At 39.5% G+C, this 23,269-nt stretch overlaps 1 protein-coding gene across 1 annotated transcript in view; it reads right to left on the bottom strand.

Moving 5' to 3' along the window:
• LOC124780923 (probable ATP-dependent RNA helicase DDX28) overlaps positions 1 to 23,269 on the bottom strand; it is a 95,648-nt gene that overhangs the window by 23,259 nt on the left and 49,120 nt on the right. The window contains exons 5-10 of the mRNA XM_047253816.1: positions 21,962 to 22,171; positions 20,060 to 20,210; positions 19,823 to 19,929; positions 7,858 to 7,968; positions 5,641 to 5,798; positions 5,302 to 5,485 (exon numbers count right to left, since the gene is read on the bottom strand). Coding sequence (XP_047109772.1) covers positions 5,302 to 5,485; positions 5,641 to 5,798; positions 7,858 to 7,968; positions 19,823 to 19,929; positions 20,060 to 20,210; positions 21,962 to 22,171 — 921 coding nt within the window. The remainder of the gene's footprint in view (positions 1 to 5,301; positions 5,486 to 5,640; positions 5,799 to 7,857; positions 7,969 to 19,822; positions 19,930 to 20,059; positions 20,211 to 21,961; positions 22,172 to 23,269) is intronic.

Below are 23,269 nucleotides of genomic sequence, written 5' to 3'. Positions count from 1 at the left end.
GTAGCTTGGTATGGGCTTTTGTTGAAGTTTCGAGAACATACCTTCACCGAGGAGTCAAGCAGTATATTGCTACCTCCTACATATATCTCGCGAAGAGACGAAGAGGATAAAATCAGAGAGATTAGAGCCCACAGAGAGGCATACTGACAATCTTTCTTTCCACGAATAATACGAGACTGGAATAGAAGGGAGAACCAATAGAGGTACTCAGGGTACCCTCCACCACACACCGTCAGGTGGCATGCGGAGTATGGATGTAGATGTAGATGCCTAGCAATAGCAAACCCTGCCTAGCTGACTTTTCCAACTTGCCACATCCTCCAAAACTTCCTACCAACCTCCCACCAGATCCAGAGCCAGAATATTCTCATAACACTGTTGTTAACCTTTCCACCAAAACCCTCAGCTCCACATAAGTTTCTATCCAATACAAAGGCCTCACCTTTAGTCCGACATCCAAATTTAACCACGCTGGACTTGTCAACGACCTACTCTCCTTCTGCCAATCCCGGCAATGGAAGCACTTCCTTGCTGCCAATTCCTCCAACCAAAACCATCCTAATTCCAACACTGAACCCTGCCTCTTCCAGTTAATACCACTGTATAACCGTGGCCCTTCCCGCTCCCACCTAACCACCCCCTGGTAACCTTCCAGGAATTCCTCACCTCCAACTTATCCTCACCATCCTTCCCCAGGTCCCTTCCTCAGAACACCAACCTTTCAGTACAAGAAAGAACAGCCATACAGAACCTCAAAACAAATCCTGACCAAATCATCCTACCTGCAGACAAAGATTCCACAACTGTTGTGATGAATCACAGTGATTACCTGGCAGAAGGCCTCCGCCAATGGTCCACCTCCTCCACCTTTAAACTTTGCTAGAGTGATCCCATCCCAGAAGTCCACCACAAATTCTAATCCCTACTTAAAGCCTTAGGCCCTTCCCAGACATCTTCCCTGAATCCATTTCTCTCCTCACACCTATGACACCCCGCACACCCACCTTCTACATGCTTCCCAAAATCCACAAACCTAACAATCCTGGATGCCCCACTATGGCTGGTTATTGTGCCACCATCGAAAGAATTTTGGCACTATTTACCAACACCTCCAACTAACTGCCTGTGATCTAGCTTCCCACATCAAAGGTATCAACCACTTGCCTCACTGACTCTCCACCATCCCCACCCCTTTACCTCCTGGATCCCTACTTGTCACTGTTGACAACACCTCCCTGTACGCTAACATCCTTCATGCCCATGGTCTTACTGCTACTGAACACTACCTTCCTCGTCGTCCTTCAGACTCCAAACCCACTACCTCTTTCCTCATACACCTCACTAACTTTATCCTAACCCACAAGTACTTCTCATTTGAAGGAAAGGTATACAAACAAATCCATGGCATGGTCATGGGCACCCACTTTGCACCCTCCTATGCCAACCTATTTATGGACCATCTAGAGGAGACCTTCCTAGCCTCCCAAAACATCAAGCTGATGGTCTGCTTCAGGTTCATTGATAATATCTTCAATAAGACACCCTATCTTCCCTCTATCTGACAGTTCCAACCCCCTATGTCCTGTCATCTCCTCCCCATACTGGTCTCACACTCTGAGTATTTGCAGTACTCTGTAAATGCAACCACCTGTCTTTCCCCGCTCCTCTCCTTTTTCATTCCTTTTTCCCCCCTCCCTGCCCCACAAACTCCAGACACTGCACCTATTGGAGTCTAGTCCCTGCACACTCCACCAGACAGCGTTCATCTCTCTCACCACCCATACCCTTCCATCCCTTCCCCTTCCCCACCCGCTCCAATTGCTGCTTGCATCCCATGTGGTGTAGCATTCCGGCTCGAGATGCTGGAATTGGTGGTCGTGTGTGTGTGTGTGTGTGAGACTTGCTTGCTTCTCTGTGTGTGTGTGTGTGTGTGTGTGTGTGTGTGTGTGTGTGTGTGTTTACTGATGAATGTTGATACTGATGAATGTTGTGTGCATGTGGGAGGTGAGTGTCTTTTAATCATGCCTGTCTGCAACTTGACGTTTTTTCTTTACGGTAAGTAGCAATCTATCTTTTCCTACATTGTTGATATTCCTACTTGGAGTTTCCATTGTTTGGTCATGGTAGAAAGAAAATATATGAAATCGAATACTCAAAAGTCATAGGTATGCATACAGATTAGAATTTTAATTGGACTTTGCTTTTTTAGACCTTGCCAAATGTTTGTTTTCTTTGCAAGTGATTGTTGATTTTGGAGGCAATATCATAAAAATGTTACGATACTTTGCATATTCCCATACATTAATGGCATACAGAGTCTAGTCCTTTTCTGGGAAAAAGAATATCTTGTGCCAAAATAAGCTTGAGGATAATATATTGTGTACATCCTCAAACCTCAAGTATGAAACTTTTTTAAAAAGTAGGCGTTCTAACAATAACTTCACCCCACAATTTCCTTGTTGTGAAGCTTATAGTTGCAGCTGGTCGTAATGGTACATCCTGTCACTAAATTTAAATGTAGATGCTTCTATAGACCACCTGCATCAGCAACCGTAGTAGTTGAGCACCTCAGAGAGAACCTGCAGAACGTCGTGAAGAAGTTTCGTGATCATACTATTGTAATAGGGGGAGACTTCAATCTACCAGGTATAGAATGGGATAGTCACACAATCAGAACTGGAGCCAGGGACAGAGACTCTTGTGACATTATCCTGACTGCCTTGTCCGAGAATTACTTCGAGCAGATAGTTAGAGAACCAACTCGTGAAGCTAACGTTTTAGACCTCATAGCAACAAATAGACCGGAACTTTTCGACTCCGTGAATGTAGAAGAGGGTATCAGTGATCATAAGTCAGTGGTTGCATCAATGACTACAAGTGTAATAAGAAATGCCAAGAAAGGAAGGAAAATATATTTGCTTAACAAGAGTGATAGGGCACAAATCGCAGAATATCTGAGTGACCACCATCAAACGTTCATTTCTGAGGAAGAGGATGTGGAACAAAAATGGAAAAAATTCAGAAACATCGTCCAGTACGCCTTAGATAAGTTCGTACCGACTAAGGTCCAAAGCGAGGGGAAAGATCCACCGTGGTATAACAATCATGTACGAAAGGTACTACGGAAACAAAGAAAGCTTCATCATAGGTTTAAGAGTAGTCGAATCATAGCTGATAAGGAAAAGCTGAATGAAGCGAAAAAGAGAGCAATGAGAGAAGCATTCAACGAATTCGAACATAAAACATTGGCAAACAATCTAAACAAGAACCCTAAAAAGTTTTGGTCATATGTAAAATCGGTAAGCGGATCTAAATCCCCTATTCAGTCACTCGTTGACCACGATGGCACCGAAACAGAGGACGACCGAAGAAAGGCAGAAATACTGAATTCAGTGTTCCGAAACTGTTTCACTGCGGAAAATCGTAACACGGTCCCTGACTTCAGCCGTCGCACGGACGCCAAAATGGAAAATATTGAAATAAACGATATCGGAATTGAAAAACAACTGCTATCACTTAGTAGCGGAAAAGCATCTGGACCAGACGAGATACCCTTAAGATTCTACAGTGATTATGCTAAAGAATTTGCCCCCTTTCTATCAGCAATTTATCGTAGATCGCTGGAAGAACGTAAAGTACCTAGCGACTGGAAGAAAGCGCAGGTCGTTCCCATTTTCAAGAAGGGTCATAAATCAGATGCGAATAATTATAGGCCTATTTCGCTTACGTCAATCTGTTGTAGAATAATGGAACATGTTTTGTGTTCTCGTATTATGACGTTCTTAGATAATACAAATCTCCTTCATCATAACCAACATGGATTCCGCAAACAGAGATCATGTGAAACTCAGCTCGCCCTATTTGCCCAAGAAATTCACAGTGCCGTAGACACTGGCGAGCAGATTGATGCCGTATTCCTGGACTTCAGGAAGGCATTTGATACGGTTCCGCACTTACGTTTAGTGAAAAAAATACGAGCTTACGGAATATCGGACCAGGTTTGTGATTGGATTCAGGATTTCCTAGAAGAAAGAACACAACATGTCATTCTTAACGGTTCAAAATCTGCAGATGTAGAGGTAATTTCGGGAGTACCGCAGGGAAGCGTGATAGGACCTTTATTGTTTACAATATACATAAATGACTTAGTTGACAACATCGGTAGCTCCGTGAGGCTATTTGCAGATGACACGGTTGTCTACAAGAAAGTAGCAACATCAGAAGACTCGTGCGTACTCCAGGAGGACCTGCAGAGGATTAATGCATGGTGCGACAGCTGGCAGCTTTCCCTAAACGTAGATAAATGTAATATAATGCGCATACATAGGGGCAGAAATCCATTCCAGTACGATTATGCCATAGGTGGTAAATCATTGGAAGCGGTAACGACCGTAAAATACTTAGGAGTTACTATCCGGAGCGATCTGAAGTGGAATGATCACATAAAACAAATAGTGGGAAAAGCAGGCGCCAGGTTGAGATTCATAGGAAGAATTCTAAGAAAATGTGACTCATCGACGAAAGAAGTAGCTTACAAAACGCTTGTTCGTCCGATTCTTGAGTATTGCTCATCAGTATGGGACCCTTACCAGGTTGGATTAATAGAAGAGATAGACATGATCCAGCGAAAAGCAGCGCGATTCGTCATGGGGACATTTAGTCAGCGCGAGAGCGTTACGGAGATGCTGAACAAGCTCCAGTGGCGGACACTTCAAGAAAGGCGTTACACAATACGGAGAGGTTTATTATCGAAATTACGAGAGAGCACATTCCGGGAAGAGATGGGCAACATATTACTACCGCCCACATATATCTCGCGTAATGATCACAACGAAAAGATCCGAGAAATTAGAGCAAATACGGAGACTTACAAGCAGTCGTTCTTCCCACGCACAATTCGTGAATGGAACAGGGAAGGGGGGATCAGATAGTGGTACAATAAGTACCCTCCGCCACACACCGTAAGGTGGCTCGCGGAGTATAGATGTAGATGTAGATGTAGATTAAGATTAATGTGAAAGCTAGCTAGTGCGAATAAACAAAACTATAATAGGTCTTAAAAACAAAAATAGAACTATGAAGAGTCTTTGAATCATAAAAAGACTTTTCTTACATCACTTTTGGTACCAGAAAAGTAAATGTTTGGCCTATTATAGAACAAAACTGAAGGTAATCAGATACATGCTTTTCTGTCCTATCCACACTTATGATCCATAACTGACTGAATGATAAACCCTAAGCTGTCTTCCATCTTTTGCTTATTGTAACACCAATCTAAAATGATATGTTAGAAATACAAACCCTCACTGTATCCAGTCCTCTTGATCCAATATCAGTGCAGGAAATTACATTTACTCTCTCTGACTGGAACTGTTTGAACTTCCCAGTTCGTATTGCCTCAGGCATTGCACCGTTGAGATTGATACAGCTAACACCATTCTCATTTAAGAAGAGGGATATCCAGTCACAAGTGGATGATTTATTGCTGTGAAATCATCAAGAAAACTTTAGGCGGAATTTTATACATTGTATGTAACTTTAACATGTTATGATTTTTTTCATTACTACTAAGTGTAAACACTTCATTACCGAAAAGGGAACCAAATGATTTTAGAAACTAGTTGAAAATAATAGTCTCACCTGAATATAAGAAGTGGAATGCCTGATTTTGAATCAGACTTTGCAATTCTAAGCAATTCCTCAGGTTTCTGAGACTTGCCCAAGCGAATAAATTTCTGTGGTATATGAGTCATCACTTGGTGCAGAGAGCCAGTTGTCACCTTCTTTAATGAGTCTACCTAGAATTAATGGCACAATGAAAATGTGCTACAAGCAATTAACCTTTCAACATAATCACTTGTTGCTGTTTGTGCAGAAGTATACTATTTCATACCCTTCAAAATTTTTGTTTCACGGGATTTCTTACATTTTCTTGACATGATTGATTTATGGCATGCTTTCAGACATCCAACAGATATGATGATTCCTTTTTGCAAACAATATTTCAACGACTCAGCCACGAGTTGCTAGCTGTTGTCTCATGTTGTGATGTAATTGGCCTGATCTGCTAGTTAATCTTATACAGTTAACCAATTATATTTTGTTTCCCATACCTGATGTTGGTCCAAACAAATATGTACATTAATGTGGGTATATGATCATACTAAGTAAGCAAATCTCTTCATAAAATTATATTCACAACCATATATTACAATCACATTTTGTTTTTTGAAAATATGTTGTTTAAATTATTAAAAATTGCATATTTTGCATCTCAAAAATGAAATGTCTTGGGGAATAAATTTGTAGTGTTTCGTAATTTAACAGGTTTTGTGGATGACACATGACAGAAGCCAACATAGTTTCACACCTAATGAAGAACATAGCAGAGAACGAATATCAAGGATATCACTACATCAGAGGACTTCATCACTTGGTGCCAACATATTGAGGCAATGCACCTGAAAAAAAGAGTTTGCTAAAACAAGTTTGACAGACTTCTAAATGTTGTAGAGATGGCTGTCATGAAATACCACCAGGACTTCATATTTTTAATGTAGTAAATGGTAAGAGAAGAGATATGTGAGTTTGTGGACTCCGTTAACATCAATCCCAATAAGATGGCAAAACACATCAACATTAATTGTCAAATGCAGCCAGGAGCAAGAATTAGTATAATTAATTTCAGAAGAGGTTCATTAATCACAGGCACTATCTCTACACATCAAACCTACATATAGGAATGGAGTTGGAAACACCACCTTATGCTGCGACCATCAAATGATATCCAAGTTGCTGAAGACACTGGCCCTCCTCCTAATTTGATCAATGTGCAGATAAACAGACACTTGGAGAATACAGGACAACATGCCTGTATGGTTTGATTGTGGGTGCTACTGTAAAGAAGGAAGAAGAGTGTTATGTTACAAGACATTGACAACCAGGCAGTTCTATACACGTAACTGCAAAAGACTACAGCCAACCTGCACGATAGAGCCCATCATCATACCCTGGTCGACATTACTCTCCAGTACACTACATTAGTTCACTATAAAGAAGTTCCAGCAGGCTAAATTAGGCAAACTAAACAAAGCCACCGTCTATGGAGGTCAGCTGCCACAGACTAAAATTCTCAATGAACAACAGTACTCAAGATACTGGGAAATCACACTGGCATTATCACAGACAACCAACCTTTCCTAGAACCAGGAGATTCTGGGGTAACATTTTCAGTAATATTGGATGATTATTGCCATCAGCTGACAAAGATTAAGTTCTGAGATTCAAAGGCTCCTGCGCTGAAGACTGCACATGGGAAGCTTAGTGAGTAGACTTTTTTATGTATCACATACAGGGTGCTCAGAATTTTTTTATGTATCATATACAGGGTTCTCAGAAACAATCTGAAAAACTCATAAGAATATTGCAGGGTAGGTTGTCCTGAGAAATAACTTTTAAGAAAAATATGTTTCCAAGTTAATTAGTGTTGATGTCAGCCAATGACTGTTACACATGGACCTGTGTATAAACACACTTACACGTTTTCTACACAAGGTGGTGGTACACATAAGATTACAGTGTACTGCAAAGCAGAGTATCGAAAATGGTGTTAAATATTCCATATGTCTTGAATTCTGATGAAGACTATGTCATCAGATATTACTATCTATCTCCTCTTTCTCCTCCTCCATGCTCTAAACTTTCTACTTAAGTACGAAAGTACTGAGTCAATAAAAGAAGGAATTCATTTGCTAGTTATATAACACAGCACTGTTAGATGTTTTAAATTTGTTTCACATCAAAGCACTTTCTCAGGAGCCCATAAGCTAACAGACTTTATACTATAATACCACAAACCTCAATCAGCTGTCCTAAAATACTTGGCAGGCTTGTTGGCATTGTAGCACTCACTAATGTCAACTGAGTCCCTTGAGGAAGGTTTGTAGACATGTCTGCATGACCACAAAACTGAAACAATATCATAATTTCATTATTTATTTAGTACTTTGATCGTATGTAGTACACTGTACAAGATGATATTGGACTTAACTCTAGTCACTAAAAAGAACAATTATCACAAGATGTATGATGTAGTTCAACACATTACAAAATTAGAAATGTTGCAGATCTAGACATTTATTGTAATTCAAAAATTTGATTCCTGAATAGAAGCAGTGGTACTGTAGGTATTCTCTAACAGATCTCACGAAATCTTTAATATTTGGTGTACATTTTATATCATTTGGGAACTTGCTGAATAGTTTTATTGCCATACAGCATGTACCTTTCCCATACAAACTTTTATTGGCTAGGAGTACATGCAAGTTACTTTTTTGTCTAGTATTGTGATTATGTAAATCAAAATCTTTTCTAATAGTATTATAGTTTCCAATTGCATTTTTTAAAATATACATTTCTGTGTCAAGAATAAACATGGATGGTAGTGGTAGCACTCTCAGTATTTTAAATTTCAGCTTATATGACTGTCTAGCCCTGCCCCTTATAATAATCTGAATGGCTCTTTCTTTGGATTCTGGAGGTTCCCAGAGCTGCTGGTGAATTCTGCTGTCACATGAATCCATATTTAAAATGGGCATTAAAATATGTGTAGTGGACACACATTAGTGTCTGTGGATTTATGCATTTTCCATAGCCCTTAAATGATAACAACCTATACACATTTGGCATTATTGATGTGTTCAATATACTTGTACCATTTTAGGTCACTTTGAATCCAAATCTCAAGAAATTTGTTGCCTCTTTTTTCACAGAGGGTTGCTGGTTGATGGTGATGTCAGGATAATGCAAGGTATTGTTTTGGCTGCTATTTTCATGTTATACTACTATTTTCATGTTATTTATTATAAGCAGATTTATTATTGAAACTTCCTGGCAGATTAAAACTGTGTACTAGACCGAGACTCGAACTTGGGACCTTTGCCTTTCATGGGCAAGTGCTCTACCATCTGAGCTACCAAAGCACGACTCATGCGCCATCCTCACAGCTTTACTTCTGCCAGTAAAGCCATATGATTTATTGTTGACCATTTACTTAGTTGTTTTGTAATGGAGTTTACTTTATGTCGGATGTCTTCATTTTTTGCTAATTTTACAAACACTGCTGTGTCATTAGCAAACAGAATTATTTTGTGTGAAGCAACATGCAAATCCAGATCACCATTCTTCTGACAGATATACTGATACTATATGTGCCTTTTCATGTACATGTCTGATGTATACTTCCTGTATGCTTTCATTGAGAAACGAACGAATCCTTTCATTTGACAGTCCCCTAATGCTGTAGTATTCAAGTGTTCCATGATGTACCACATCAAAAGCTTCAGTTAAGTTTAAAAATATACCTGCTGTTTACTGTTTCTCCATCAGTGGCTTTTAAAACTGTGGTTACACCTTCATAGACTGCTACCTCAGTTTATTTCTTACTTCAGAAACCATGTTGAGAATTGGCTAATACTCTATGTTTGTTCATAAACTTTAATAATTTATTGTAAATTATTTTTTTCCAATACTTTTAAAAAACAGGATGTTATTGTAATGGATTGATGGTTTATCAATTTATCTTTGTTGCTGGCTTTTGATATAGCAGTAACTTTGTCTGATCAGGAATTATGCCTGATTAATAAGAAGTTACATATGTGAATGAGAGGGTCAATTATATTTTAGAGAAAGAGCTGTAAGATTCTGCTGGGTACACCATCAATTCCTGCTGAATATGTTGTTTTTAGGTCTGTAACAGCCTTGATTGTACCCTCCCTGCTAAAGTGATCCACAAGGATTGATAATTTACAGCTAATGATCTTGATTTCCACTTGCTGCTGATCTGCACTGACATTAGTTTTTATTAACCCTTTCTACTCCAATTTTTCTACTCACAGCATTCTTTGCAACTCTTATTTATTTTATGTGATTAAGGATGTGAGGCATTACAGATTATTACACTACTGTTAAAAAAATAAAAAGAAAATGCAATATGAGGTCACTTGACAACTTTATTATCTTTTACACTAGTTTTGAAACTGTTATGTATGAGGCGGAACTATGGGCCTCATGGAAAAAGAGTGACCCGGGTGAGTCACACAATTTTACACTTAGTCTGATCACGAGGTTTGGCCATTAATTTCATGCATTGATCATGTAGGTTGACGTGAGGATCAATGAACTATACTTGATGGGATGTATCTGGAACATCTTAGATTTTTAGAAAGTTAGTAGACAGGAATACAATTAAATACTTAGTTTTTAATTCAGCTTCAGCGGTGAACGTCGATCTTGACTTTGTACAATAATATTTACAAGTGCAGTTTTAGACTGAACTGCGAATACTTCTTTGCAATTCTGATTGCTTCACACATATAGATCAATCGTCAATGCATAAACTGTACGTGGCACCTGGCTAGGACGTAGCTACTGACTTAGCTGAAGCTTATGCTAACTAGTGTCTCTGCAAATGAGATCTCTGAAGCTATAACCAGTGAACCATTCCTGTTAAAGTCAGCTGTAGAACTGGCCAGTGTGCTAGCTTGTCTTGGTCTGCTAGCGTCGACAGTGGCGACTCGTGGGTCCGATGTGTACTGACAGACCGTGGCCGATTTAAAGCCTACAACCTAGCAAGTGTGGTGCCTTGCGGTGACACCACAGAAACTACACTGGTCTTTGTTTATGGTTGTTTATAATTTTTTCTGTATGGTACTTTTTAAAACATTCTCCCGGTAAGTCCAGGCAACTATGTTTTGTAGTAGAAAATGTTTCCCTTCTTCCCCCTTTTCCCAAGCATTTGCTACAAATCTTCCCACTTAGTCTCCCCTCAGTGTCAGACGATAGTGGTCCTCCTCTTTTCTTTGAATTTTATTTCTCATCTGGCCAACTAGCTCTCTGATTAGATACTTTCGTGGGAAAGGTGAGTCTGCAGTTGTTCCCCACATTTGTTGTCTATTGAGTAAAGAATGCAACTGTTCACTACAGTAACTTCAATCAGTTGGAAGAATACTTCTTCCAACCATTTGTAGGGGTGCCTTGTAAAATCACAACAACCATAGTCCTGTCCACTCCTCCTGTAAACTTTGAGTATTCCAAAATAACAGTAGATTTCATGAACTGCACAGGCTCTTTCTGCCTATACCCAGTGACAAACTGGATCTGAGGACAAAAGAATGTACTCAACAGAGTCATTGACCTCTTGTTATAGAATGAAAGACACCGTTTTCATCTCACTTTGATAGGCACACAACTCATATTCAGCAAGTTTTGTCTTCTCCAAATCACATGGAAAATAAGAAATAGATGAAATAAGAAATAGATGAAATTTTGTGCAATTCCCTAACAAAGGGAGGGCTTGGGTAGAACCTGTCAGTAAAAATGTGATAGCCTGAACCACCTGAACAAGCTAGCAATTGCTGTGCCAAATGAACCAAACATAACTGTTTTCTGATTCACACAGACAGAAAATTAGTAAACCACATTTCATAGGCTCCTTTAAACTGTAGCACTTGAACTGAATTCTTCTTTTGACTCCTACTGTGCGCACATCTATAAACACATTTCTTTTTGGTGCATCTAGTTTTTTGCATTTACTGTCAATACACTCACTAAGAATCTTCACCTTGCTCCATCTCATACTTTGACACCCCTGAGCTGTGACAGGTGGAACTAAATGCACCATCCAATATATCTGAAAAAGAATAAAAAAGAAAAGGAGACAAGAAAATAATCCTTGAAAAATGGAGTTCATTCCAGTCAGTGTTCTGTAAAATAGTCAACTAATTCTGCCTTCAAATTCTCGGTCATGTTAAATATCACACCAAGAAAAGCTTTCAATTCTTCTAACAGAACATCTCCATGAGAGCCACAGGGGTATTTTGTAAGTGGAGTGATTATCTGTTTCTTGTCTTTAGCATACATATTTGTGGCATTCACAACTTCATTAATAAAATTGCCAGTGAAGAAGAGTTGGAAATATTCAAGTTTGGATATTAGTTGAACACCATGAGGAATGGTAAAACCTTGTTGCATGAAGAAAGAAGAAAGAAAGAACTTTACGAAATCACCATCACCATTATGATAAACTTTCCAGGTATCTGCTAGAAGTTTTGTGTTTTCATCACTGTCCACTCCCATCATTAGGTTCAGATTCACAAGAACTTATATCACTGGACATGGCAGAAGTTTCTTTCCATCACTTTCATCACTGAATTCTCTTCCGTCCTCACTGTCTTCGAGAAGCCACCTGGCAATAACATCATCACTTACACATTTTGTAACAGCTTTGAGTAGTCAGATCTTCATACTAATTGCTGCCATGTGTCTAGAAAATCTAGAAATGGAGTGGACAGAAAGCACAATAATGGAAACATGTTGGACATCATCCAATATTGGAGATGTAGCAGAAAATAGTAGTGACGGACATAGTCCAACAGTGGATAGGAACTGGTTAAATTTTCAGCTATTCCATTGAATTAACAGTTGAATATATTTGCTGTTTCACTAGGCTCTGTAATAGTTTTATCATTTTGTGTATAGACAATATTCTCATTGCTTTCATATGTTTGCCCTTTTCCCTTTTTTTATAATTTTCCACATAGCTTTCACTTTACTTGTCCATTGTTATATACCTATCATCGTACATATTTTTGCTTGTTTTATAACATTACGTACAATTTTTATGTATGTTTTATACTGAGTACGCATATCTGCTGTAACATTATTTTCATTGCAGATCTGAAGCAGTTCCCTCATTTTTTGGCAATAAGCTCTAATTTGTTTAGAGATGCATCCATTGCTTTTGTATTACTTCTGATAATTACCACTGTCAAACAGAAGGATGTATCAGAATGTTGTGTTTCATAGACAGGAGACCAATCTTCACTGGAGACACTGGAAGTTTTCAGATAGACTATATAATGGTACGACAGAGATTTAGGGACCAGGTTTCAAAATGTACAACATTTCCAGGGGCAGATGAAGACTCTGAGCACAATTTATTGGTTATGAACTGTAGACTAAAACTGAAGAAACCAAAAATGTAGGAATTTAAGGAGATTGGACCTGGATAAAATGAGAAAAAAAACAGAGGTTATAGAGAGTTTCAGAGGGAGCATTACGGAACGACTTATCATTTTCCCAATGATAAGGGAGGAAGAACAGATAGTGGGAAGATGGGCAGAGTATTTCAAAGATACACTAAGCACCAGCCTACAGGGTGAAGAGACAGCTGCACAGGAGGGAAGAGTGGAGCTGGAAGTAGACAATGAAACAAATGAGGCAAGAAAGCCAACACTACAAGAGGTCTCCCAGGCTGTACACAAGTCAAAAAACAATCGAGCCCCTGGGGAAGACAGCATAATTGCTGAATTAACCCTTTTAGTGCCAAATACGATCTGATCGTGATCCAGATTTTCGGCAAAAAATGCCAGTAACGATCTGATCGTGATGCCTTTCTCATTCATTTTTTCCGCGCTTGAAGGCAAAGTTGTTAGTATTTCCTAGAAAATGAGAAAGGCATCACGATCAGATCGTTACTGGCATTTTTCGCCGAAAATCTGGATCACGATCAGATCGTATTTGGCACTAAAAGGGTTAATAAAAACTGGTGGTGAGGCTGTAATAAAGGAACTGCACACATTAATATCAGATATATGAGAAACAGCAACTATGCCAGATAATTGGAAAATTGGAATAATAGTCCCCATTTATAAGAAAGGGGACATAACAGCATGTGAAAACTATAGAAGTGTAACACTCGTAAGTACAGCTTATAAGATCTTCACAAGTATATTAAACGAAAGGATACGGAAGTGTGCAGAAGGCATACTAGGGGAATATCAGTGTGGCTTTCAACTGGGCAGAGGAACAACTGATCAAATATTTGTGATAAGGCAAATGATGGAAAAGTTCTATGAATATGATATAGATCTGCATTTCTTATTCATCGATTTCAAACTGTGCTAAATTAATAAGACTAATCAGAATGACAATGACAGAGACAAGAGCAAAAGTAAAGGTCCGTAGCAGAACAAGTGAAAGCTTTGACTTTAATAAAAGTGTGAAGCAAGGGGATAGTCTCTCCACTGTCCTATTCAACATAGCCCTGCATAGTGCAGTAAATAAAATCAACGAAAGAGGCACCATATTTATGAAAACTAGCCAGATATGTGCATACGCTGATGACATTGCTATAGTAGGAAGAAATAACAATACGCTCCTAGAAACATACCGGGCAATGGAAACAGAAGCCTTAAAAATTGGCCCTATAGTAAATGAAAACAAAACAAAATATATGGTAATGTCACAATCTGAGGCCAGAAGAACCCCTAAAAACCTAAACATCAATGGGAAATGCTTCAATGGAGTGTCCTCTTTTAACTACTTGGGAGCCCTAATAACAAATGATAACAGTATTGGAAAGGCTATAAGGGAAAGAATACAAACAGGAAACAGAGCTTACTTTGCAAATATGCAGCTTTTCAAAAGTAGCCTTGTTACAAGAAAAACTAAATTGCTAATATATAATTCCCTAGTCCGCCCAGTTATCACATATGGCTCAGAGGTATGGTCGTTGACAAGAACACGATAAAAATGCTCTAAGAAGCATTGAGCGGAAAATACTACGCAAAATCTATGGGCCAATAAGGGAGGAAGAAGGCTGGAGAATACGCTACAATGCTGAATAACAAGAGCTAATACAAGGCAGGGACATAGTAAAATTTGTGAAATCACAGCGAATACGATGGCTAGGACACTTGGAGAGAATGGCAGAGGATAGAATTCCAAAGAAAATGATGAAAGGTATGATCCATTCGGTTAGGTGAAAAGGGAGACCTAGAAGAAGATGGATCGATGAGGTAATAATGGATATCAGCAATATGGGAGTCCGGGGGTGGAAAAGAGCAGCAAATAACCGAGAAGTGTGGAGGAAGATTGTTGAAGAAGCCAAGGCTCACCAAGGGCTGTAGAGCTACTGAAGAAGAAGAAGAAGAAGAAGAAGATTAGGGAATGACTGACAAGAACAGGGGAAAGAGATAAAGTAGAAGAAGAATGGATACTGTTGAGAGATGAAATAGTGAAGACAGCAGAGCATCAAGTAGGTGAAAAGATGAGGGCTAGTAGAAATCCATGGGTAACAGAAGAGATACTGAATTTAACTGACAAAAGGAGAAAATATAAAAATGCAGCAAATGAACTGGACGAAAAGGAGTACAAACGTCTCAAAAATGAGATTGACAGGAGTTGCAAAATGGCTAAGCAAGGATAACTAGATGACAAATGTAAGGATGTAGAAGCACCTCCGCTATATGGTGAGTAGCAACTTTCCTTCACAAGATGTAGAAGCATGTATCACTAGGGATAAGATAGATACTGCCTACAGAAAAATTAGAGAGATCTTTGGAGAAAAGAGAAGCAGCTGTATGAATATCAAGAGCTCAGATGGAACACCAGTCCTAAGCAAAGAAGGGAAAGCAGGAAGGTGGAAGGAGTATATAGAGGGTCTATACAAGGGCGATGTAGTTGAGGGCAATATTATGGAAATGGAAGAGGATGCAGATGAAGATGAAATTTGAGATATGATACTGTGTGAAGAATTTGACAGAGCACTGAAAGACCCAAGTCGAAACAAGGCCGTGGCCACAGATGAATGGAGAAACTGGTAGAAGCTGACTTCGGGGAAGAGCAGTTTGGACTTTGTACAAATGTTGGAACACATGAGGCAATACTGACTCTACGAGTTATCTTAGAAGATAGGTTAAGGAAAGGCAAATTATGTTTCTAGCATTTGTAGACTTTTGACAATACTGACTGGAATACTCTCTTTCGAATTCTGAAGGTGGCAGGGTTAAAACACATGGAGTGAAAGGCTATTTACAATTTGTACAGAAACCAGATGGAAGTTACAAGAATCAAGGGGGCATGAAAAGGAAGCAATGGTTGAGAAAGGAGTAAGACAGGGTTGTAGCCTATCTGCGATGTTATTCAATCTGCATATTGAACAAGCAGTAAAGGAAACAAAAGAAAAATTTTGGAGTAGGAATTACCATCCATGGAGAAGAAATAAAAACATTGAGGTTTACCGACAACATTGTGATTCTGTCAGAGACGGCAAAGGACCTGGAAGAGCAGCTGAACGGAATGGACAGTGTCTTGAAAGGAGGATGTAAGATGAACATCAACAAAAGTAAAACAAGGATAATGGAATGTAGTCAAATTGAATCAAGCAATGCTGAGGGAATTAGATTAGGAGATGAGACACCTAAAAGTGGTAAATATGTTTTGTTATTTGGAAGCAAAATTAATGATGACTGTTGAACTAGGGAGGCTATAAAATGTAGACTGGCTATAGCAAGGAAAGTGTTTTCTGAAGAAGAGAAATTTGTTAACATCGGGTATAGATTTAAGTGACAGGAAGACGTTTCTGAGGGTATTTGTATGGAGTGTAGCCATGAGTGGAAGAGGAACGTGGACAACAACTAGTTTAGACAGGAAGAGAATAGAAGCATTCAAAACGTGATGCTACAAAAGAATGCTGAAGATTAGATGGATAGATCATGTAACTAATGCGGATGTACTGAATAGAATTGGGAAGAAGAGGAATTTGTGACACAGCTTAACTAGAAGAAGGGATCGGTTGGTAGGACACGTTCCAAGGCATCAAGGGATCACCAATTTAGTACTAAAGGGAACCGTGGAGGGTAAAAATCGTAGAGGGAGACCAAGAGATGAATACACTAAGCAGATTCAGAAGGATGTAGGTTCCAGTAGTTATTCGGAGATGAAGAGGCTTGCGCAGAACAGAGTAACATAGAGACTACAAAGCTCACTTAAATTCTATATTCAGAGTACAGATTCCATCAGAACATGAGTCATGTGAGCTCTATGGGACAGAGAAAATTAGCTGTCAGTGAGCACCACCTCTAACATACTAATGAAACTAAATATGATGAGAGCAGTATTGTGAGGCAAATGTCAAGTTTCTAGGTCATCATAATTAAGCAGTCTTACGAAATAAAGATGTCAGAAAATCTGATAAACTGAGATGGAGGTTTCATTTTAAACAAGGCTTGGTGTCCAGCACTCAATTTATTATGATCTTGCTGGCTATCACATCCACCATAGTAGGGAAATGCTGAGAGAACATACATTTCACAGAGTATTAGTGCAACTTCCAAAAAACAAAAGGACATCAAAGTGCGTAGCGGGTGTAGAGTCAAACTCTCGCTATGAATAACAGCATGGGATTGAGGAGACAGTACACAACCTGACATATCTGCATTGAGGCACTTATCATACCGCAGCACAAGTTTTTCAATACCCTCAGTATACAACCTGACATATCCACACTGAGGCACTTATCATACTGTGGCACAAGTTTTTCAGTACCCTCAGTATACAACCTGACATATCCACATTGAGGCACTTATCATACTGTGGCACAAGTTTTTCAGTACCCTCAGTATACAACCTGACATATCCACATTGAGGCACTTATCATACTGTGGCGCAAGTTTTTCAATACCCTCTCTGTATAAATCTGCTGCCTGCAATTGTAACCAATGATTTACACTGGTGAGCAGTTCGGCGTCAGTATCAAAGCATTGTGTAGCCAGCTATGACTTCATTGCTGGGAAGAGAACTTAGTCACTCGGTGCCAAATCCAGGCAGTATGTTGGATGATCAAACCCCTGTAGGAGCTCTTGGGTACAATTGGTCGTGTGCAGATATGCATTATCATGAAAAAACAAAATCTTTGCAGTAAGTTTTCCACCATGCTTGTTTTGTATTGCCCACCTTAACTTTGTCAGACTGTGACAAATTTCAATTGGTTTGCAGTTTTTTGTCAACAAAAACCAAATCACAGACCTCACCTCACAAGTGGCAGGATTTTCTACTGCAGCACGTATTTCAGTATGTCACAGAAAGCAAAGTACCAGAGACACAGACCACATGTTACCACTGCTGGATGTGTACTTAGTGTCAGAATGTTATGGCAGCAAGATGGCGGCTGTTGCCCTGCCCACTGCCGCAACAGGTCAAAAGTCTGTTACTTTCTGCATAGCCCTCGTATGATGAGCACATCCTCGCCCTCTTTCCAGAACTTTCATTACTGAGATCATTTTACTCTTCTGTCCCTTTAATGTCTTTTACAACAAGAGAGGGATAGGTCATGTACACCAGCAGACTGTGAATTATGTAATTCCGATTGCATGTGTTTCAAAATTTAATTACCTGTGTACTGGGACTGTAAGTTAAAAGTGTGGAATGAATCTACGAGGGTCACACAGCAAGTAAAGAATGTTTTGGGATAACTGAATAAAAATGAGAGATATTGACACGAAACTTTATTTACAAAGTTATAGTATGTTACTATATTTTTCAATGTAATTGCCGTAACTGACATGGCACTTACATGGGACCTGTTTTTCAGTTCCCATATTGTACTCTTCTGCCACCAATGATGTGAGCTCAGGAGCCCACACACAACTAAACAAACAGACAATACTAATCTATATGTGCTTTATTATGAAAGGTCCTGTTGGAGGTGGTAGGCCATTGCCTTCCACCGACATCTGAACTGACTTACCAGGCCAGTTATAATGGGGTGTACAGTTAAACACGCATTCCAAACCATGGTACAACTCAGCATATTTCACATCAACAAACATTGTCACAGATGTTTCGTGCACTCACAAATTAACAGAAATCTTTTTTTATATAATTCTTTTCATTTTCCCTCCCCCTTCCCCCCTCCTCCTCCTCCACTTACTGCTGCTGTTGCTACCCACCCCCACCCCTTCCCTCTCTCTGCAAAAAGTGTGTGATTCATCACCTATGAAATGCAACACAGACATGTGTGTATTTGTTACCAGGCAGCTGGCCTACACCTATTCACTCTAGGAGAGTGCTTGTGTTTGGTTTGTTGGTCACGTGAATTTGAATACTGACCAAAACCTGTACACAATGTGACAACTGAGGAAAGGCTCTTTTTGATATGACTTCATCTAGATAACAGTGATGCAGACAAGGAGAAATTTCATGTCACATCAACGCCGTGTACCGTATTTTACAGACTATAAGACGCACTTTTTTCTTCGAAAAACTGTCTCCACAATTCAGGTCATCTTATACTCGAGATATAAAAATGTCACATCAGAGCACTGCTGCTGCCAGTTGCATCCAATGTTGCCGCACACAGATAGGCTTCCAGTGACACTGAACACTTCACAATTGCAACATCCTGATATCTCGATAAATAAAACATTCAATGTGTATATGAGAGAGGAATGGAACAAATGGCTGATGGATGAAACTCAGCTTGAATTCACACCAAAGGGAGCTTCAAAATGATCTACAATAACAATCAAACAAGTGTGTCAGTGGATAAAGCAGTTGTGGTCTAGAGTGAGAGAAGACGTTATTGTTAAATCTTTCAAGAAGTGCGGCTAAGTAACACTCCAATGGCAGTGAAGACCATCTTACGTATGAAGAGGACAATGATGATGATGAAGAGGAGGAGGAGGAGGAGGAGGAGGAAGAAGAAGAGAGTTCAGATGACAATTTTCAGAAATGTTAAAGGTAAAAATATTGCTTAAAATTACGGTGCGTCTTATAGTCTGTAGTGTCTTATACTCTGTAAAATGCAGTATATGAAGGAGAAGTATTGTTTTGAGTTTAATTTACCAAATTATTAACTGAGCGAGCATTTCACATCCCTAGAAATAAGCTTATATTAAGTTACCTCATATTAACTGGTGGATATCACATATTCTATGTATCACAAATACTTGTAATGGTTTTCAAGCATAAAAATTCTCACCTGAAAACGCTTCAGCAGATGGCACACCTTTTCATTGAAACTGTCATCCAGTAATGTGTCAGCCTCATCCAGAACAACGTGACAGACGTCATTCATCTTGTAAACACCTGTAAGAATTATCAAATTAAAAAATGTTTTATCTACTGTTTCCATACTGCAATTTCCATCATCACAATATGTAAGTCCAAGCAAGTAATAGTAAATCAATCATATGCATGAACAGTAATAACAGTTTACCTGTTGTTGTGAGTTTACTCAGTGCTCCAATGGTGGCAATCAGAAGGTCAACTTCACGAACATCTGGATTCAGCATTTGCTTTTTTGTTCTGCCACCTACAATTACTTTGGACAAAATTCCTAAGGGCTCTTTGAATTGATTCGCAACATCCTGGAATAAGAAGGAAGAGACATAATGAAGGCAAGAATAATTAAATAACTGAAAACAAAATGGTGCAGTCTACGACTCAATAATTTTTATACCTAAACTTTATACTCATCTGTTTGCATCTAAGTATTTTCACATTTATTTATTTTTTAGTCATATGCAAAATGATTTGCTTTTTAATGCTGTATCTAATTTCAGGAGCCATAAATGTTTAAATATCTTCAATGTTGTCTTTTGAAATGCGCTCCTCTTGTAATACTGCTTGACAATATCAGTTGGTACACAAACACTGGCTGACAAAAAAAGTGATGCACTCAGAAGTGGAAGAGGAAGATGTATGAAAGTACAGGGGTTGCAATAGTATGTCATGTTATTTTAGTGATTACAAAAATAGAATCAAATTTATAATGAAGTTGTCAGTATGAGCCCACTATCTGTATAACATTGCACCCACTTTGGCCTGGATGCACACACTGATTCCATTGTGTAGGGTATCGTAAAGCCGTTGTATCCTCTCCTGAGGCAAGCTGGCCAGTAACTCAACTGTTTTAACTAGTCTGCAACATCCTGGACACTGGCACTAGGATGGAGTTGTCTGAACTGGTTCCACACATGTTCTATCACGAAGAGATCTGGGAACCTTTCTGGGCATGGGAGTACCTCAACATATGCAGACATTTCATAGAGATATATTCCACATGTGGACAAGTACTGTCCTATTGAAAAACTACATGACCATACTGTCAGACTGTAACACATGAGGATACAGGATGTCCATGATGTGTCATTGGGCCATCAGAGTTCCCTCAATCATTTCCATCCAGGGCTTGAAGTCATACCTGACGGCTCCTTGCAGCATGAACCCAGGAGTAACACTGCTGTGCCTCTCCAAAACATCAGAATAATGGGACCTCTTCTCAGTTGCCACCATACTCTCCAACGGTAGTCATCTGGGGCAGTGAAAAACTGTAATTCATCGCTGAACACAATGTGAAGCCATTCATTCATCAGCAGTCTGTGCTTCCTGGTCAACACCTCACTTCAAGCACAGTCTTTTGTGTTGTTGTGTTCATGGCAGTCTAGGTATGGGCAGTCTATGCATGGGTCTGTCTCTGACCAATGATGTGAAATGACATAGAATATTGCAGGGAGTCCATTACTTGTTCTCCAATGCCAGACACAAATCTGAAGGGGTTACGATGTGCTGGTGCACAATATGGCAATTCTCACTTATGGTGGTCAGACCTGGCTGACTGGAATCTGCTCTCACTTCCCCATGCAGTTCAATATCGGGCCACTGTCACATCCGTATGCCCCACTAATCTGGACACTGTACAATAACCAGCCAGCCAAACGCAGACCTACAATGATGTCCCTTTCAGACTCACTCAGGTGCTGATTATGCTGTATCACATTAGTACAAGCATCTATATGTCCTGCAGAGTGATCACTAAACATCTGACAGTGTTCACATCCTTCATATACTCTACCAGGCCTGGTAACAACCACTAAACATGAACAGTACTAATGTACTCTGGTGGGTATTCTATCTGTCACAGAGAATTCCAATTCTAATTATTCGTACACACACCAATGGCATGTACAAAGTTACATTAACATCTAACATTTTCTTCTGGATGCTTCACTCTTTTGTCAGGCAGAGGTTGGCAACACAACCAACCCCCCCCCCCTCCCCCCAAACTGCTGACATACCAAAGATAATTACTAGCCAAAACAAAATTGAAAAAACGTACACCAATCTGATGTGCAAGCTCTCTTCCAGGACAGATGACAAGTCCCAAAGGAGTGTTTAGACAACGTTGTACATCTAGACTGGCACTAAACTCTTTCCACAGTAGTATTTGCTGTAACAGTGGCAGCAGATATGCCAGTGTCTTGCCTCCACCTGTTTCACTTGAGAGTGGTGTATGATGTCCAGATAGTACCGCAGGGATGCCTTCTGCCTGCAACAATCATAATACTGCATCACAAATTTCAGTATAATATAAATTCAAAGTGCAACTTGTTTTCATCTCAGATTTCTTGTCAATTAAATAAAAATCAAAACTACACCACTGCAATAGCTCTATGTTGTATAAATTAGGAATTTTTCAGTATTCTTTCCTGAAATTACTCATTGACCACTATCTCATTGAAAAGTGATAGAGGAGGAAAATGTCTTATAAGTAAAACGTGGCATCAGAAACCGAACCTGACACTACACAATATTTCTATGAAAAATAACGGCAAAGAAAGATAATGGCACATATCGAAAAGAGGTGCTATATTACACACGACAATTTCAGAAACGAGGCACAGAAGAGGAAATGATACTAAGAGAAAAGTAATATTAGAACTGCCAGTAAACACCATGAGGCTATCAAGTGTTTGAATGCCAATGTAAAAGGATTTGTCAGCTTGAGACAATACACTTTGGTGTAGCATTCACAACTTATTACTGTTACCCAAGGAGCACTCAGTCTGACGTGGCATCTTTGTGGAGAATCACTTCAGACTCATTTCTCAACTATTACCACACATAAGGCCTTTGAGTGAGTGTTACTAGGTATGCTGGAAACACTTATTGAGAAAACACTTCCAATAATGCAAGACAAGTCCAGGAAAAGCAGGACCTGCTGTGACCTTGTCTTGGCACTGACCATTTTTATAGCACTAACAACCCTCCCTGACTTCACACGGGAGCACCAAGTATGAGGTTCGTTCAATAAGTAATGCCCCACATCCCCCCCCCCCCCCCCCTCCCCTTGGAACATGTTTACTGTTAAGAGTCAAAATTTGGTTACAATATGCATCAACATGTCTTGTCCATGTCCTATTTTTCTATGTAGTGTCCATCACGTTCTATAGCCATATGCCAACATTGTGGAAGAGCATGTATTCCCTGTTAGTAAAAGCTCTTGACCTGTAGGTGTAGCCATGTTTTCACTGTGTGACTGACACTGTCATCACCTTAAAAGTGTGTTCCCCGTAGAGAATCTTTAAGCAGCCCAAAGAGATGGAAGTTCGAGGGTGCTAGGTCTGAACTGTAGGGTAGATGAGGC

Source organism: Schistocerca piceifrons, chromosome 1 (assembly GCF_021461385.2).
Source record: "Schistocerca piceifrons isolate TAMUIC-IGC-003096 chromosome 1, iqSchPice1.1, whole genome shotgun sequence".
NCBI lineage: Eukaryota > Metazoa > Arthropoda > Insecta > Orthoptera > Acrididae > Schistocerca > Schistocerca piceifrons.
The sequence above is the reverse complement of the archived record's forward strand: the minus strand, read 5'-3'. Positions and strand labels throughout refer to the sequence as shown.